Below are 19,800 nucleotides of genomic sequence, written 5' to 3'. Positions count from 1 at the left end.
CCCACCCAACGTGAGCGTACGTAGCCCACGCTAACTGTAGACATAATCTCTAACACGAAGCGCTGTCAAAAAAGAAAAAAACGACAGCACTCCTATAAATCCTGTGTTACAAACAGGCTGATCTTACAACGCAGCCACCTGTTTTTAACACAAATGACATAAGAGAACTGTCGGCATTTCTTTGACTGCGCTATGTGTTACAAAGTAACTAAGTCAATAAAAATGTTGATTTGCCACCTGCATTTGCATCCTGTTTATACCGCACGTAAAACGAGTCCTTCGTATTTCGATGCGAGTAATTTCTGCTTAGCAATGTTAGAGTTAACGACGTAACACAAAGGGGTCAAAAGATCCAAGCCTGGCGAACCCTCAGACGAGTCAAGAGATCCAACCTGGTCAAGAGATCCAACGGGTCAAGATATCCTCCGAGTCGATGGATCGCTTGACCCGTTGGATCTCTTGACGTGGAATCCTAACCGTGTCCCCAGCAGGACATCTTGCACTTGCATGCGGTCACAATGCGTCTTTGTGCCACCGAAGTTTGTTAGCGAAGTGTAAGACCTGGTTTTGCAATAGGTCTACCTCTAGCTTAAGTCAGTCTCATTGTCAAAAACAGCTTGAACTCGGGCAGTTGTATAGCCCAGTCTGACGTGAGATGAAACAGTACATGACTACCGTAGCAGCTCGCGTTCTAGTAAAACACTGACTATATTGCCTTCTAAAGTTTCTACAGTATCCTTAACGACATGAAATTACAAGAATTACTGAAGTCAAGGAAACGAGCCGATGTACTGCACCTATCCACGTAGGTAACCCATGTTCATGACGTCCAATAGTACTATAGAGTTCACCTACAGCACTATTAACCAGGTTTTTATACTTAGTACAGTAGTGCTACAGTCGCTGCTGTAGTATAGGCATTGATTGGACAAGCCCACACACACACACACACATCTTCGTTCGTAGCAGATCACTGCTGCAACGCCGCGTTCGATCGTTTCGCCATATATGACGGAAAAAGCTGGAACACAGGTACAGCCGACTGGAAATGTTAAGGCAACTGCATTTATTATTATTATTATTATTATTATTATTTCCACGATTTATCCTCAGAGAAACGGGTCAAGTGGCAGAATCGATATAAAATATCGGTGCATATTACGTTTGGTACACATCTGCTTTAACTTCCCGAGACTGTTTTTATTTGTTTTATCTCCATTACAAACCACAAAGTTAATCTTGGCGAACCCAGTACTTTACCGCTCGTAACTCGAATATTAGAGCGCGAATTTTCATGTCGTTTTTTATTGTTCACATGGTCTTGTACTTGAGCTGGAGGAGGGGGTGGCTTAGAAGACGATTCTAGTCCAAACCTATGGGACTGATTAGAATAGTTCTGCAGGAATGTAGCAAGCAGGCTGAAGAAGAAAAGGCGAAATTATATTTAAAAAAGCATGCGTGGAACTTTCAGCTACCGAGCATGGAAAGAGGGGAATGTATCGTAGCGACGATTACCTCGGCACCACGCATATTTTCATGATTCAGACGTTTGAAAGTGAATTTTGAAATTTGGATTTTTCCATGCATTCTATTGAAACTGTTCTATCGGATCGGACGTATGTTCGCTTCCCAGTTCTGACAGTTAGCTCTATTCCCTGAACCAAGTCCCAATGGCCAGGTTACCAAGGACATTCCCCTGTCAGGTATATTTGCCTTTGCCACAAAGAGCATCACGAGTAATCTTGAAATTAATGGGTCAGCTTTGAGACATTCAGGCATTCCTTAGCTCCACGGTACTATAGAGTTTCAAGAGTAGCCCACTGGGATGCCTTCTTGAAGATTGCGTTGCACCGCTTCCATTTGTTTCATTCGGCATCGGATTCAGAAAGAATAACCAGGAGAAATTTCCAATATATTTTTAATATATTTAGGTTCTCCTTCAAACGTGTTGGTAACATGTACAACATCCCGTATATTTGTATCGCAGTAAATGCAGAGACGATTGCATTGGACTACATAAGAAATACCTTGCGTCTCTCCAGCAAGATTAACTGGAGTAACTTTTTATCTGCGGGGAAATAGCAATCAGGTTAATAGGCTCGTGCAGGGAAAGTGCCAACGCTTACCCCCGATCGCCAGAGGTCACTGGGGTGTGTGAGACTTTGTTTGATCGACAGAGCAGGTCGGAAGTGTGGGTTACTGCTGGGCGTTACTACAGCACAGCAGCGAATGAAGGTGACAACCCCAAATACAAGAACAACGCAGAATGCAGCCACAGCCCACTTATTATCCTGTATAGAAGAAAATCTTTGTTACACGTGGTCTACACTGCGACCGCCACGCGCACACTGACCTTAACCCAGCGATGCAACATTCCGCTATGTCTGAAGATCAGTCCTTCGATGCGGGTCAAGGGACCTTCCTCGTCTATGCCGCGGCACTTGTGGAACACATCGCAGTATCCCATATTGTCATTGCAAGCCGCACCGGGCTCGCTCTTTCTACCGCACAACGGCTGAAGCACCGGAACTTCGCACGGGTCTAGACAGGTAGACGTGGAGTCTAGCGGAGTACAAACGTATCACGAACTCGTAAATATAGCCTACATAAATTAAAAGGCGTAGTTGTGCAGCATAACACACAAGAACACAAGATAACGCACACATAACTCACTGGGTACGCGGCAACGGATGGTGCACATTTCTTCCAAGGAATACTGGCTACCAGAAAGTTGGCATGCTTCGTAACCATACTTTATGCAAATGGATCCTTGACACTGACCTCCGATGCATACTTGAGTTTCCTTGTTACAAGGAATGAGGTCTTGCTTGGGCAGGCGAGCTGGGCACTGCGAGGAGAAGCTAGTGGTCTTGTGTTAAGGCTTGTACACGAATGTGTGCTTGAATGTGTGAATGAATGCTTGTGGCACGAAACAATTAAGGATATAGTCATAATGTCGTGGTATGTCCGACGATTTGTCAACATCCATGTTTCCGGCTTACACATACTTCTTCATGACCAAGTGAAGTCCAACTGGTGAAAGCATGTCACAACACTTTCGCATATCGTCAGCACTTTAAAACAAATTCAGCATACAAAAGAGAAATCCACACTAGAGGACAACGCTACGGGCATTACTCGTTCTTGATTCGCCGCTTTCATATGGTACGCCTTAGGTCATTTGGCTACTTTAATTTTTCCCATATATGAGGAAATTATGTATATTACACGACGGTTCTTCACGTTTGGTCTCTCAGAGAGAGTATGCATTTGAAGGAAACAAATAAAAATTGACATACAAATACAAGCACATGCGCATACACTCACAAGGCTATGAGAAATTTCCCTCTTTGGATTGGTGCAAAGAAGCTGGAGCCTGTACGTTCCCATCGCTTCCTTGGTGTGGTCCTGTCTAAAAGGGTAACAGGTCACGTCGGTCATTCTCCAGCTATTAACCACCTTAGAGCATTACGTCGCCGAGCAGAGAGAACGGGTCGCCGAACTGGGCAACTTCCTGACATTGTAGCATACCGCCACATGAAAGATAAGGTAACACGAGAACTTAAAAAAGACCTGAAGCGTTGGCGTAAGTTTTGTCAACACCTTTCGCCGTTTGACCCCGCCACAAAGATCTGGAGGACAATTCGAGCTCTGGAGGATGCACCCCCACAAACGAATCCTCTCGCGGCATTGGCTATCGTTAAGGGTGTAGACGAAAACACGCTAGCGACAGATTTCTCCGTCGTCCGAACGACACCAGCGGCTACCTCAACGACTGCGGTACACAGCAGTATGTCCAGAGCTTGATGACAGAAATTCACCTAGACTGGCCCGTCCACTGGAGGTTATGGATCGCGACTTCACTCTAACCGAGCTGAAGACAGCGTTGAAACTTGTGAATGTACGATCATCCCCGGGACCAGATATAATCTGCTGTGCCGCACTGCGAAACCTTGACCGGCGGTCACTCCAAGCTCTCCTTCATGCTTATAATACGTCTCGGCGACAGGGATCCGTACCATCTACCTGGAAGGAGGCATTAGTTGTTCCCATCCTCAAACCCATCAAACCAGGCAAACCCCCAGATGTCCTACCCTCCTTTCGCCCTGTGAGCTTGACAAGCTGTATGGGAAAACTGATGGAGAGAATGGTTTGGCATCGCCTTGCGTCAAGAAATGGCTGGATTTCGTCGCCACCGAAGCTCCATATATCCAGTTCTCGACCTAGTCTCTACAGTCCAACATGCTCGTGCTCATCGGCGGATCGTCGTATCGGTTTTGCTGGACATCAAGCGCGCATATGATACCGTCTCGCACATTTGTGTGCCCCACGCCTTGCGATTTTTTGGAGTATCTGGTCGACTCTTCAGCTGGCTCCACGATTTCCTACGCGCCGAACTGCGCTGTCCGCACATCCCACGGCCAAATCCCTAAGCATCCTGTTCATAAAGGCGTACCCCAAGGAAGCATTCCGAGCCCTACACTCTTTAATGTGGTAACGGCAGGCCTAAAATCGATAATTCCTCGCAAAGTAGCATTCCTGTGTATGCCGATGACGTTGCCCTTTGGACAGTACGCAAGTCACGACCAGCCATTCAGCGCCGTTTGCAGCTAGCCTTAAATAACGTCCATCTGTACCTCACGCGACTTGGGATGGACCTTTCGCACGAAAAGTTCGTCGAGCTCCCTTTCACTCACAAGGCTATGAGAAATTTCCCTCTTTGGATTGTTGCAAAGAAGCTGGAGCCTGTACGTTCCCATCGCTTCCTTGGTGTGGTCCTGTACTCGACCAGCCACGCTATTCCAATAGCGTGGCTGGTTGTCCGTCCCCCCCTACTTGCGGCACTCAATGGCTCATGGGAAAGGCGTGCTGGTGTGGTGTAGTGGTAGCATATCTGACCGGAAATCAGAAGACCCAGGTTCGATTCCTGGCGTCAGCGCCTCTTTTCCCTGAGTTGTTGCATTTCGATGATTCCGGGCGTATGAGGCTTACATGTTTGTGTCGTCCCTAAGTGTGGTCTGCCTCGACCAAATTTCGTTGTCAACCGTCCATCAAGTCGAGGCGCAGTTCCTCCCTGCTGGCGTCACATCGCAGCTAGCAAGGTACCGGCACGTCGTCGCCGCTTTGCCGCCAGAGATTGCCATGGACGTTGCCGATGTCATCACCAGCCAACCGCCTCAGACCCCATACGATCACCTGCGCGCCGCCATCCTTAAGCGCACCATGCTGTCAGAGCGCAAACGGATACAACAGCTCTTAAGCGCCGAGGAGCTCGGCGACCGGCGCCCTTCGCAGCTGCTCCGCGCGATGCAAGCCCTTCTAGCAGACCGGGCCGATTCTATCGACGAAGCATTCCTTCGAGAACTGTTTTTACAGCGGCTGCCGACCACCGTGCAGATGGTTCTCGCGACGGCTGAAACCTTGCCCCTATTCCAGCTGGCGGAGCACGCGGACAAGGTGTTGGAAGTCGCTGTTCCGGGAGCATTGGTCGGAGCAGTCAATCAGACGGCTCCACCATACGCGCCTCCTTCTGGGACCCTTGGCCATCCATCCCCTTCAGCGTCCCCCTCTGCCATCAACGCCATCAGCGTCGAGCTTGCATCTGTGCGCGCAGAGATGCAGCGCCTCTCAGAATCAGTGGTCGCCCTACAACGACCAAGCCCACGCCGACGTTCCTCAAGTCGTTCCCGCCGTTACCGCTCCCCTCGGAGGTTCAATAGCCGTGCCCCTTCCCCTACCGACGGCACCACTCCACCTCCCTGCTGGTACCACGAGCGTTTTGGCAGCGCCGCCACCCGCTGCACACGACCTTGCGGATGGTCGGGAAACGATCAAGGGAATCGCTGACGGCGACCACCGTTTCCCCTACCCAAGCAGAGAGTCGCCTTTTCTTCGCTGTGGACCGCTCCTCCAAGATCCGTTTCTTGGTGGATACCGGAGCCGCCGTCAGCGTTTTACCTGCGACCACTCAAGACCGTCGACGCGCCCCAATTTTCCATCTTATGGCAGTGAACAACACCGCCATCCCGGTGTACCACGAGAAGCTACTGACTGTAAGCCTCGGCTTACGACGGGACTTTCCTTGGCTGTTCCTGGTCGCCGGCGTTTCTCAAGCCATCATTGGTGCGGACTTTCTTCATCATTTTCGCCTTTCTGTTGACGTCTCCAGACGTCTACTCGTCGACGGCTGCACCAACCTATCTGTCCGGGCGATCTCTGCTCCCCCACCCAACGAGCCTTTCATCGGAGCGTCTCTCCCTACCGTTTCACCACCCTTCCACGACCTCCTTCGGCAGTTCCCGTCGCTCACACAGCCGCCGGACTGGACTCTGCCCGTTAGACACGATGTAGTCCATCACATCGAGACGAAAGGACCCCCAGCTTTCTGTCGCCCGCGCCCTTTGGGTCCAGAGAAGATGAAGATCGCTAGGGCCGAATTCCAACACATGTTGGACATAGGCATCGCTCGCCCGTCATCCGCGAGCTGGTCCTCTGCCCTTCATATGGTCCCTAAGAAAACGGGCGACTGGAGGCCATGCGGGGACTACCGCGCTCTCAACCTTGCCACTGTCCCCGACAGATACCCCTTGCCGCGCCTTCAAGACTTCACGGCGCATCTTCACGGCACGAAGTGCTTCTCTAAGATAGACCTGACTAAGGCGTATCATCAGATCCCTGTCACCCCGGAAGACATCTCGAAGACGGCCATTACAACACCGTTTGGCCTCTTCGAGTTCATCCGAATGCCTTTCGGGCTTAGAAACGCCGCCCAAACTTTTCAGCGGTTTAACGACTCGGTGACCCGGGCCCTTCCGTTCGTCTTCGCCTACATTGATGACATTCTCGTCGCTAGCCAAGACCTCGCTCAACATCAGGACCACCTCCGCCTGCTATTTGCACGCCTAGCAGAGCATGGCATCGTCATCAATGTAGCGAAGTGCGAGTTCGCAGTTCCATCCTTGGAGTTCCTGGGCCACCGAGTCTCCGCCGACGGCATCACCCCTCTTCCGGACAAGGTGGAAGCGATCAACAACTTCCCGAAGCCTAAGACCATTCGGCAGCTTCGGCGTTTCTTGGGTCTGGTGAATTTCTATAGGCGATTTATACCTCACTGCGCCCACGTTCTTCGCCCACTTGAAGCACTCTTACGCCAAGACGACGCTCCCCCACGTCCCAAGCGTCGCAAGTCGGCGAACTCCAAGCTCCCCGATACATCTCCTGCCCTCCTGTGGACTGAAGATTCGTCCGCTGCCTTCGACACAATCAAGACCCTGCTGTCTTCTGCTGCACTACTCGTCCACCCCAGCCCCGGAGCGCCTACCACTCTCATGGTCGACGCGTCCGCATCCGCGGTTGGCGCCGTCCTTCAGCAGTTCATCGACGGCGACTGGCGTCCCCTTGCGTTCTTTTCTAAAGCCCTGAAGCCAGCAGAAGAGCGCTACAGCACTTTTGGCAGGGAGCTTCTCGCAGCGTACCTTGCGGTCAAACACTTCCGCCACTTCTTGGACGGAGGAAGTTTCACCATCTTGACTGACCACAAGCCACTTATGTACGCCTTCCGATCGGCCAGCAGCCGCTACTCGCCTCGCGAGACGCGTCATCTAGCTTTCCTGGCTGAATTCACCACCTGCATTGAGCACGTCGCCGGCTCTCAGAACGGCCCCGCTGACGCCCTCAGCCGCATTGCTGTCATTGAACCGCTGTCGCACGAAGCCCTGGCTCACGCCCAGCTTGCCGACAGTGACCTGGAAGCCTTGCGCGCGTCATCCACCTCGCTGCGGCTTGAGGACGTCACGCTCCCAGGTTCACCAACCCGCCTTTGGTGCGACACTTCCACTTCTCCACCCAGACCATACGTGCCCACACCTCTCCGTCGGTCCATCTTCGACTCGCTGCACAACCTCGCCCATCCCGGAGTGCGGGCGACCCAACGACTCGTCGGTGCACGGTTTGTGTGGCCAAGCATGAATGCCGACATTCGTTCGTGGGTGGCCGCCTGCAACCCGTGCCAACGATCGAAGATCGGACGGCACACTATTGCTCCCCTTGGCCGTTTCATGCCCCCCGACGCACGGTTCGATCATGTGCACGTCGACATCGTGGGCCCGCTTCCACCATCCTCTGGCCAACGCTACCTCCTGACCGCCGTCGACAGGTTTACCCGCTGGCCAGAGGCGGCCCCGATGCCTGATGCAACAGCTGCCACTGTGGCCGAAACATTCCTGGCCACTTGGATCGCCCGTTTTGGCGTGCCATCCCTTATAACAACTGACCGTGGCGCTCAGTTCGAGGCCAAGCTCTTCTCGGCTTTCCTCTAGCTCCTCGGTTCGAGCAGAATCAGAACCACATCTTATCACCCATCTTCCAACGGGTTGGTGGAGCGCTTTCACCGTCAACTAAAGGCAGCCATTATGGCCCACGAAAACGCCGTCAACTGGCCTACCATCCTTCCCATCGTCCTGCTTGGCATTCGCGCCACCACGAAACCAGACCTCGGCTGCTGCCCGGCCGAACTCGTTTACGGCACCACCTTACTCCTGCCAGCTGATTTCTTCGTCCCGTCGCAAGCTTCTGTCACCGACCCGCCTACATACGTCGACAAGCTGCGCCAGATTTTCGAGGACGTCCGACCAGCTTCGCCGCGTACTTGCCCCGGCCGCACACCCTTCGTGCCCCAAGCCCTCTCGACCGCCACGCACGTTTTTGTGCGGCGTGATGCCGTGCGTAAAGCCCTGCAGCCGCCATACTCCGGACCGCACCTAGTCATCAGCCGCTCCAGCAAACACTTCACCTTTAACGTCAACGGGAAGTCTGACACCGTGAGCATTGACAGGCTCAAGCCCGCTTTCGTCGAGCCACCTGCCTCTCCCACCTGCTCTGCAGTCCCCTTCTCTGCGTCGCCGCCGCTTGCCATCCCAACCCATCCCCTTCCCCGCAAGAAGGTCTCCTGGTCCGATCGCTCCTCCCGGAGTCTAGGGGGAGGGCCCTGTAGCAGACACCGCTTTGCGGCCGGCCGACAACGATGAAGCCGGCCAGCTACGCACCTACGCGCGGCACGCTAAGCGCGCTATAGTTTTCCTGGGGCCGCCCAGTGGAATAAACGTTTAGTTCGACCCTGGCTCTTATGGTCTGCGCATCTCTCTTCCCGACCTCCACAAATCCCTCCGGCTACCCGCCAATGGACCGCTGACATTTTCCCACAGCCATGCTGAGCAGAGTTGATCCAGCGCTCGCTTTCCGCATGCCTCGACATACCTCTCGTCACGATGCCGCATTAGTTCATCAAATGCGCCTCGATGTGGCTTTTACAGCACAGTGGTGTACCGCTTGAGGCAAGCTGACTCTCCCCACTGCAGTCACTGCGGTGCTGTAGAAGATCTAGAGCACGTTCTTCTTCATTGCCCACACTCCCAACCTTCCCGAACCGTACTCTCCGGATCCCTTAACGAGCTAGACTGTCGCCCCCCCCTTCTTGTCCCTGCTTGCTTCGTCCCTGGGTCCTTCGTCCCTCGTCCTGGGTTCTGCGTCCTTCGTCCTTGCTTCGCCCACCAACGCTGTCCTCATAGCTCTCTTCACCTTTCTGGATACGAAGGCAGAAAAATAGACGATGTCAAGTTGCCGGTGATGAATAGATCAAAGAGTGATATTAAACGGTAGGAGCAACTTATTTATTTACACATGATAAAAAGTCTTTAGCGCGCGAGACTGCACTTCTCCAGGTTACAAAAATATATCTATATATAGATATATTTATTTATATATTTAGATATATTTTTGTAGCCTGAAGAAGTGCAGTCTCGTGTACGAAAGACTTGTTACCATGTGTAAATAAATAAGTTGCTCCTATACCGTTTAATATCACTTTCTGGATACCATAGGACTTCGATCCTTATTGCGAAGGGGCTCATTATTTCATTCCCCGCATCACCACCAGCAATGGGTTAGAATATCGCCCCTGGCGATGAAACTCCCTATTCATCATCTTGTAATAAAGTTGTTGTTTGATATACAAAATACCCGTTACACCTCCGGAGCGTGCGGAATTGGCCAATGCACAGAGCGATGTAGTATTTTAGACACGATTTAAGGTTGATTTCAAAAGGATTACAACATCCCTCAGAATCCAAAATGTCTCACCTAGAAAAAAGAAATATACCACAAAAAATATTTTTCTCCTGACACACTTAACTGGTGAGAACACCCTGAAGCTTCACCCACAACCCAGTTGAATTACCCGGCAGATTACCCATAGTATCTTGTTTGAATTCAGTAGTCCGAAGAACGTGAAAATCCCTCGATAGCTTCTGTAACAGTGCTATAGTATAATTATCAAGGGAGAAGCATAGCAAAAATGAAAGGATATGTGAACAACTCGTTCCCTTGCGTAATGGAGTATTAGTAGTATTAGAAATAGGGTGGACTTGAAAACACCATGGAAACACCAAAAGAGAGTGATGTCCCCCGCCAGTTTATGCGCATTCCAAGTTGATATTTCAGCGGACGTCTTTTACATTTATGTCTATGGCGTCTATGAGGCCCTCCCGTGTCTTAGAAGGGGCGTGCTACCGTCTAACCCATGAAGTGATTTACACATGCTAGGCAGAAATATTGTCGATATTTTCTGACTGACTTCCCACCGTCAGAAACTCTGCAACCCAGACGTGTGACACAAGAGTAGTACCAATGATAAACTGTTGCAATCAAGTGTATACGCTGCACCAAAGTAAAAGCGGTAGGAATGGATATGAGTACAGTCTAGGAGGTGACATAACGCTGCTTTACACATGATCAGAAAATAAAGTTGTTGCGGTGGTTTAAATATAGGCTACCTGTGCGGACAAAACTTAAATTGTTTCAAATCTTTGAGCCAGCCCATGAGACGTGATTCTGAAGATACGAAAGGATATTTGCAGTTTGAACCGTCGCTGCACTCGTCCTCGAAAGAGCACCTGTGACTGGAACCCAGAAACGCGCAGTTCTTGTTACAGCAGGTGCCGGCTGAAGGGCTGAACGTGCGAAATGATTGTCAGCAGTGTGCCATCTATCAACTGATACTCATACGAATATTTTTTGCGATACCGATGCACTTTTTAGCGCTGGTAAAATCCGGGTTTAACTGCAAGGCCGACTCATTATCCTATTCCACTACATTACCGCCAGCAATGGGGTAGAGTATCGCCATAAAATAAAGTTGTTGTTTTTGTCGCTAACCCTGCTATAATTATGGATCTCGAGGTAGGTTATGAGACTCTCTATACCCACAGTTCACTCGTTTGGTTGAGTGCTGCGTACACGAAGTGAATAACTGAATAGCACACGTGTTCCACGTACGTTCCTTTTGTGCCTCAACAAAAACTGAATGGGCTGAAGGATGCTGCTCACACTGCATCCAACCCTATTACCTGCAGTCGACGTCAGGACGCAATGTGCAGCCTTTGGCATTTTCCTTGTTGTTGCGAGGATAGCAGCACTGGTCACGACAATCCGCGGTGTTGTAACCGCAGTCACATTCTTCCTCCTCCTCTCGCATTTTGTTGCCGCAGAACGCAGTCGCAGATGCTATATGAGCAAGTAGAACAATGCGAAGAACAGTAAAAGAAATCTAATCTACAACCCACAATCACAGTGTGAGAAACCTGGTTTGCAATACCGGACAGGTCGATTCAGTCAATCCTGATACATGGAACGACTACGCGATGGTATAACTACAAAAAGTAGAAGACATTGTAACAGACGGGGCCCAGTAGTAGAATAATCTCTGTTCGAAATATCGGTGGCTTTCAACCTGAGGCCTTGGCCTCGGACAAGCCTGTTGGGTAATCGGTTGAAGCCAAGGATCGTAATAATTTCAGTTTCCCTCAATTTAAGTATATGGGTAACTTTAGTAGGTCGGGGTGTAAACGAAACTGTGAAGTGAACGAGCAGCACCGTGATGGGAGTCACTTCAAAGGAGCAAAGAGACTGGCTTATCGTGTTTTCCGAACCGTTATCAGGAACACACTTACCGATCTACTAATGGCGAATTCGGGTGGTGACTCCATACACTTCACCACCACCATAGCACTTCGATCCTTATTGTGAAAGGAATCATTATTTCATTCCCCACATCACCACCAGCAATGGGGTAGACTATCACCACTAGCGATAAACTCCCCATTCATCATCATTTGTTGTTCTTAATGACAACACGGCCTATATCGCTCGGAAACTGCTAAGTCGGCGCCGGCTGCATCACGTGACCGTTGTCACCCGAACACGAGTGCCAGGAATCTAGCGGTTTCAGCCACTTGCATCACGCTATGGGCATCGCGGTTATAGCCCCTGTATCTTCTTCATACAGGAGCCTTAATCGCGGTCGTTCGTTTTCGGGTTTCGTGGTCTGCCAACCGAAGAATTACGATGAAGTCATACAGGGTATCGCCCACACAGTACTATTAGTATTGTTGTCAGAGGGCCACGAGAGTGTGGGAGATTGTTGAACCTTGTTCTGTTAGCGCTGTATGCGATTCACCAAGTTGCTCATGACATGCTGAGCGATAACTCGACAGAGGACACTGGCAAGAGCGGGATGTTGCGAAGTGCTTGAAAAGCTTGTTGGAAAAACCCCAGGGAAAATCGAAAATGCGAAATAATGTGTCTGGACCTGATGAGTCCACCTGTTATGTCATAGATAACGAATTATTTTATATATTGTATAATAGGATACGTGATTCGGAAGTTGTGCGCACTACAACTTTCTTGTGGTACTCGACAATTGAACTAAATGTTTCAAAACCACGTCGTAAAACCAGAAGACACCGTTGGAAAAGGAACACAAGCAACTCACTCCACAGCCAGGAAGCGAACAGGAATAAAAAGGTAAACTGACGCTATTTTGTTGTTTCGACAGTCGAGGTATTTTGTGGAAGTTGCGCTTCAAGGACTACATAGCGCCATCATACTACCAGACAAAGGATGAACCCCGTGCGGCCTTCCGAACTCTGATCCTGTCAATCTCCCATCTCAGAACGGGTTTTCTAGCAAGAATGCTACTCCAGTGAATTTGGTGCACCCTATCGGAGTGTGGATAGCATCCAGAAGGTCGTAACAGACCAGACGCTAACGCGTTCCCGCGCTCCCACACGAGGAATAGCCGGCGGTGGTGTTTCTCTTCCCGAAGAGGAGGGCCGCTGCGATTTGTTACTCGGTTAGTAGGGAAAGTTCCACAGAACCAGGCTCTTTACTACTTTTTTTTTCACACCTTGTACACAGAGCCGGTGACGTGCCGCATAGATAAACATCACCTATCCTTTTATAATACCCATGAGGGGTGTGTAAGGAGCCGCCGAACGTCTGCGCGCTCAGTCGATGTGGTTGACGTACACGCGGGGATTCACTTGGCGGTGGTGCGTGCATTCATTATGCAGTGCTATCAGCAGCAGGAAAAACGACGTGTTGCCCCTGGGAAACAGTGCACTATTACTTCATAGGATATCTGTCTTGCTCTGCGGCTGAAAGCTACTTAGAGTAACCCACGCGGAGAACGAATTGCATGCGGAGAACTCCCAGGCGGTGGGATTTCATCACGTGTAATCACCCCTGTCTCAGTGCGGATAACCTATTATCGGCCACCATCGATCAGGTGCAGCAACCACTTCACGCTACCGTTGGGAAGAGAGGGCTCTGCCAGTTCAGTCTCGTCAGTGCCGTGTATGCCAAAGGTAGTCTGGCCATTAGGAGGAGCCTAAAAAAGAGGCTCGACCTGTCAATCAAATTGAGCGTTTTTCATTGGGTGCTGTTTTCTATGCGTGCCGCCATGACACCAAAATTTTCCCGAAAATGGCGGCGTAGCTTGGAACGGCAAAGCGAGGATTTCATGCCAATTTTTTTTCACAAATCGCGACAATTCTATCCCGTATGTGTACATTGTGTTGCAATTATCTTGCAAATCACCTTTAAATTACGCTCCAGTGTCGATGTTTACCTGAAAATAATGTTTTGTCGTCCTTGTTAGGCCTAGTAACGACAGCGATCACAGGCAACTAGTAAGAAAAACGCTACGGATGGCCAAAAATTTGCATTTTATGACATACTTATATCCATATACACACCTTTGCCCGTTCTTGATTCAATCTTGTTATATTTCATAGTTAAAATACGCATAATACCGGCAGTCTGTTCCAAGTAGCTGTTCTGCCGCTCAATCAGTTCTGCTAGCAAGCGCTTCTGCTTCTGCTACTCTGCCCTTCTGCTATTCCAGCTATTCTGCGTCTTCCCGACATGCCCCTCTCCATCCAGATGGCGCCGTTAAAAGTGGACGCAAAATCCATTATGTTGCTATGTCGTCAGGGAATATCCTATTCAATCTAATCCAATCCAGTTTCCCGAAAATGTCGGCACCCAGTGAATAGAGGTAATATATAGCTTGGATAGCCTGGGATTAATAGCGAACTGTATTTTGGCTCGTGATTGGTCAGAGAGCTCAAAAAGTGGGTGTAGCTCTAGGTATAGGCAGGTCCCATTAATTGCCAGACTCCCTTTGGCATAGACGGCACTGAGTCTCGTGTGAGGAGATCGTTTTTTTTAATTCCATGTTAGCGCCGCGAAGCAACTGTGGCTATGAGCGGCGTACAGACGTGGACAGGTGGAGAGGGGACAACGGGAAGGAGTGGGGGGCAGGGGGTTAGTATCCGTCCTAGGCCGACTTCAGGGGGAACTGTGCCCAGGGAAAGGTAACGGAATCTTTTTCGTTACCACCTCCGTTACTGGCCCTTATTTGTTTGTTTCAGTTTCGGTTACCACCATTGTTGCTTTCGTTTCCGTTAAGTTTCCGTTTCGGTTTTTTGTACTCCCCCCACCTCCAGCTTTTTGTTTTCCTTCTTTCTTTTCTTTCCTTTTTTTTAAAGAAAGACCATTGAGACCGTGACAAAACTTAATCCCTCTACGTTCTGAAGTCTATTTTGAGGACCCCGGGGTACATGCATACAGGAGATAACGTTTATTTAAAATACACATATAGGTACGTGATTTCTGTGAACAGCTAATATGAACATGGTTTCCAGGAACGATACTTACGCTTGCAACTTCCAGGTCACCATAAGCGTATAAGACCTATGCCTCTTCTATTTACTGTATACTATACTTATGTGCTCCGGTTTGTTAGTTCATTTTAGTTTGCTTCATTGAGGTTTATTTCATAAATTTATCTGCATGATACGGTGAAGAATTGCAATAATTCGGGTCCTGCGGTACACGAATTATTACCGTAAATTATTGTCGTTTCCGTTACCGTTACCTTTCCCTGACTGTGCCGACATTCGTCTGGAAAGCCTTCGGAAAACCCAGGGAAAACTTGAGACAGCACAGCCAGCGACAGGATTCGAACCCGTGTCACCTCCCAGTCTCGGCGTGGAAAGCGATCATCTTAAGCACTATGCTACGGGAACTCGTTAGAAGACCCGCTTGGATAATTCCACGTACAATCGTCGGAGTCGTGCAGACAAAAATACTATTGGTCGGTGCAGCATGAGGGCACAGAATCTTCCGTTGTAATCATCCGAAATCCTCGTTGACCCTGAGGCCAACAGCTCCCACCTCCTTCAGTCTAGGAGCGAACGTTACGGAGGTTGTGGCACGAACGAACGGCTTAAAAGCGTGGTGAATTTGGTTTCAATTTCGGAAACATTGCTTGATATGGTGGCCATTCGAGTCGATTCAAAGGCCACGCAACCAAACAACTTAATCGAGGACTTCACAAAGTTTGTGGAACAGTTTTGAACTGCGCTTAGGAATGCTTGGGTTTCTCTGAACCCATGTTTACGATCAATGCCTTGTAGTTATAACATTCCAGAAGCAACAGAGGTCGAAGAAGGAGAAAAACACAGATAGCGTACGCGCACAAGAACAAAACTCTAGCCTTCTATATTTAGCGTTCAGCGATGTCCGCGTCACTTACCCAGGAAGCAATTTTCCTTCTCGTACAGGGAATATAGTACAGCCTTGAGGACAGCGGATATGGATGAGATACTGCAAGGCGAGAATAGGCGGTTGTTTTCCAAGTACCCAGACGATGCTCTTGGATACATGATAAAATTTCCTTTTACACCTCCTGGAGCGCACACTCTGCTTTTGTCGTGCTGTGAAAGAGTTCGGTTCGATTGCAAAGCCCAGCACACTCACATAGCTCTTACCTTGGCACCGAAGGTGTGACCAATCTCGTGAGCGAAAGTTGTCTCACTGACCTTTTGAGGAATACTGCTTCCATGGTTGAGAAACGTGACAATGCCTGTATTTAAGCTTAACTGACGAGGACCGCCAGAAAGTTGCAATGTGCGGAACTTCTCGCATATACCACCTACCCTATCTGAAAAAATAAAATAAATAAATAAATAAATGAAAAATAAAAGAAAGAAAAGAAAAAGAGAGAAAAGAGAAATGACGTCCGTACTACACTGATGCCAGTGTAAATAAATTAACTTCCATAGGATATGATGCATTTTGCTGTGCTTTGGCTTTTAGTACGATCTTAGTTTCTTAATGAGGCATGAAGTACAAAGGTCGTTTAAGGTTGACCGACACGTTTGCTTGAGAAAAATCTGAGTTAATTTAATTGAATAAAACTTTCAGAGGACGGAGTGCATGTACGAGTAGCACTAACGCAGGACAACGACTGCAACACAGACGAGACTAGCACCAACTTCCAACTGTTTATTGCAGGACTTCCAGATGGAAGATGAAAAACATGATAACAGCTATGCTCCAAGAAATTCCAGTTCTTTATCTGAAAGGCTATAGATGGCATGCTGACGCTGGACTAGGCGACTGGGTCGAGCCAAGCGCTGGCATCTGCACAGCTTCGATAATTTCCCTCGTCATAGCATTCTTACTTTCCTTCGGGATACTTCACCTTTGAAAGATTGGGTGACATCTGCAGGTGCCACAGTGATGAGCAAACCAATCTGTAGAAGTCCTGTCAATAAACAGCTGGAAGTTAGCGCCTCTCTCGTCTGTGTTGCTGTCCTTGTCCTGCGTTAGCGCTACTAGTACATTCATGAAATATGAACTAGGCCAAAGGAGGAAGCGCAATGGGGGCTTTTGAGGAGAGCAGTCACTCTCCGGTCAGCGACACGTGCAGGATTTGCAGGTATCATGGCGGCGAGCAGAGTGCCTCTAGTTGTGGAACAGCGATGCATAATCAAGTTCCTTGTGAAGGAGAACGTCAAACCAACCGCAATTTTTTGCAAATATCACAAGCTCAGTATGGGGAACAAACGATGTCAAGGGCAAGAGTGTATGAATGGCGCAGAAAGTGTGGCGAAGGACGGGATATCGTGAGGAATGAACCGCATGGACTGCAGTCGCGCCAGTGAACACCGCAGGCGTTGAGCAAACCGTCCTAGCGTGATATTAATGTCGGCAGTGCGGAGACAATCATTCACGAGTACTTACTGTTCCACAAAGTTTGTGCAAGATTGGTTCCCCGACGCCTCACTTGTGACCAGAAGGGAGGGCGTACGGCAGCCTTTCAGAAGCTGCGGAACCGGTTTTAATCCGAGGGGGACGAATTTTCGCAATCAATCATCACTCGTGATGATACCTAGATGCGTCATTTCATCCCAGAGACAGAATGAAGCAGCCTGGAATGGCGACATAAGGCTCCGTTCACACGGGCCAACTTTCTGCACGAACTCGAACCAACGTCTTTTGGCCAACTTAAGACTGTGCAGTCTCCGCGTTCACACGTACCAACTCGGTAACTACACCCACAAACCTCACGGTAATCGGAGGCTGTGGGTTCAAATCGATGGTAACTTCTCTTCAACTCTCATTATTTAAACCTAAATCAGTTTATTTCGCAAAAAGATCGTCATCATTATCTTCAAAAATGCATACTGATATATTTGTGTGGAGCTTATTTATATATAAATAAAAAAGAAAAATGTTTCTCAGCTATGCCTGCAGGATTTGAGTCCATGCCAGGTAGTACGGCGCGAACGAAATCACGTCACGCCATCGGATGTCACGTGGCAACGCTCCTCTCGTTGATTAGCTAGAACACCACCAACTCTCCAAAGTTTTCGGTCGGCGACCGATTCGGAGCAACTAGACTTGGTCGTGGTTGGTGGTGTCGGCAGACTCGGACCAACTCCAAAGTTGCTCAGAGTTGGTGGGAAAAGTTGGTGCGTGTGAATGCAGCCTAAGGCTTTCCCGCCACGAAAGAAAAGCAAGATGCAGCCGTCTGCTGAGACATGCTGCTGCAGCATTCATGGGAACTGCCTTCTGGGACATGCTGGGAGTCAGCCATGTGGACTTCTTGGAGCAAGTGGTCACGATTTATGCCCAGTAGTACTCCACGTTAAGGAAGGATGCTGTGCGAAGCTCAATTCGCAAGAAAAGGTCTGGGATGTTGTCCGGGAGGGTCGTTCTCCTTCATGACAATGTTTCCTCGTACGGTGACCCTCGCCGAAAGACGCTGGGAGGTTTCGCCTCATGCCCCTTGCAGCCCAGACTTAGCCCCAAGCTATTACCATTTGTTTGGGCCCCTTAAAGATCAACTTGGAGGAATACATTCCACACAAATGATTTCCAGCAGTGGCTACAATAGCAGCTCCGACTTCCGTCTGTATCAAAGGCATTTATAAAGAGTTGCCAGGGCGATGGCAGCGGTGTCTAGACGTGCATGGTGGACACTTCCCATGGTGGAAAGAAGAAAATGAGGCGCCCCAACGGCACTTCGAGAGAAGAGAGAAGCGTGGGGCAGGTGACGTAAGGATAGGAGATTAGCTATAGCTTCTTTGAAGCCATGCGCGGGTCACGTTACCTGAATAGCCCGATGAGATCGGTTTGCACACGCCACTTTGGGGGGCACTTTGGTGCGCTAACGCCACTCCTCTCCAAGGATTCCAAACTATGCGTTGGGGGCTCCCATAGAGATGTATGTAACTGAAACCGGGGGAAGGCGAGCGGTGATGTCATTGGAGTGGCCCCCAGTCTCGGCTTCACTTCTTAGAGCAATAGGGCTCCTCCTCTCTTTCCTTCCTCCATGAGCGTGGGTCTCTGCAACGTGTACTACGACGTCACAAATAGTCCCCCAATGTGTATGTACATAACCGAAACCGTAAACCAACTGGTGATATCACTGGATTGGCCCCCAATCTCGGCTTCAGTTCTCGGCACAATAGGGCTCCTCCTCTCTTTCGATCCTTCATTGTGCTTCCCGAATTTCCCATTGTACTCAAAGAAAGAGAAGTCTGTCAACCATATCAATGGTATGCGGTACGTGCCGACGCGACAAAACGCTGCAAACGAGCGACATCTGCTACCGTTGTGCCACCTAGTACTATCTCTACTGGTCACTATGGCATACAGGTGGGCAAATGAACACTGAGCAGGCGGAACGGGCTAACGGAGCTGCATAGCTGGGCGGCCTCACTCATGAGGACCCTCATGAGGACGCCTCACCCTCACCTCACGATGATGAGGTGAGGGTGAGTGAGGCCAGACCACGCTGAAAGTTCCTCATGAGGACAGTCGTGAGGCATTGTCCCTCATGAGGCCCACCGTGAGGGCCCTCATGAGGCCAGTCATCGTGAGGCCATCAATACGTGAGGGTACAACGTATTCCGTGAGGAGCCTCACAGATGAGGCCGTGAGGCCCTTTGTGAGGAGCCTCACCGATGAGGCCGTGAGGCCTTTTGTGAGGAACCTCACCGGTGAGGCCGTGAGGCCCTTTGTGAGGAACCTCACGGATGAGGCCGTGAGGCCTTTCGTGAGGAACCTCACGAATGAAGTCATGGGTTCATTCGTGAGAGCCAAGAGATC

At 49.6% G+C, this 19,800-nt stretch overlaps 1 protein-coding gene and 1 non-coding gene across 6 annotated transcripts in view; one reads left to right on the top strand and one right to left on the bottom strand.

The window, feature by feature from the left end:
* Positions 1-1,901: 1,901 nt before the first annotated feature.
* LOC135385836 (disintegrin and metalloproteinase domain-containing protein 10-like) overlaps positions 1,902-19,800 on the bottom strand; it is a 31,518-nt gene continuing 13,619 nt past the window's right edge. For 3 of the 5 annotated variants that reach the window (XM_064615390.1, XM_064615388.1, XM_064615389.1), the window contains 8 exons: positions 16,170-16,342; positions 15,935-16,115; positions 11,403-11,559; positions 10,908-11,006; positions 2,674-2,864; positions 2,354-2,562; positions 2,127-2,291; positions 1,902-2,068 (listed from right to left, as the gene is read on the bottom strand). In XM_064615390.1, the coding sequence (XP_064471460.1) occupies positions 2,048-2,068; positions 2,127-2,291; positions 2,354-2,562; positions 2,674-2,864; positions 10,908-11,006; positions 11,403-11,559; positions 15,935-16,115; positions 16,170-16,342 (1,196 nt within the window). In that variant the 3' untranslated portion in view covers positions 1,902-2,047. Of the gene's footprint in view, positions 2,069-2,126; positions 2,292-2,353; positions 2,563-2,673; positions 2,865-10,907; positions 11,007-11,402; positions 11,560-15,934; positions 16,116-16,169; positions 16,343-19,800 lie in introns of those variants that run through there. The other 2 variants (XM_064615392.1, XM_064615391.1) reach the window with 2 other exon arrangements.
* Trnas-gga (transfer RNA serine (anticodon GGA)) lies at positions 4,869-4,939 on the top strand. Its single transcript has one exon. It is a non-coding gene; the product is annotated as a tRNA-Ser (tRNA).

This window comes from Ornithodoros turicata, chromosome 2 (genome assembly GCF_037126465.1).
Source record: "Ornithodoros turicata isolate Travis chromosome 2, ASM3712646v1, whole genome shotgun sequence".
Lineage (NCBI taxonomy): Eukaryota > Metazoa > Arthropoda > Arachnida > Ixodida > Argasidae > Ornithodoros > Ornithodoros turicata.
Note: the sequence above shows the minus strand (reverse complement) of the source record. Positions and strands in the feature narration are given on the sequence as shown.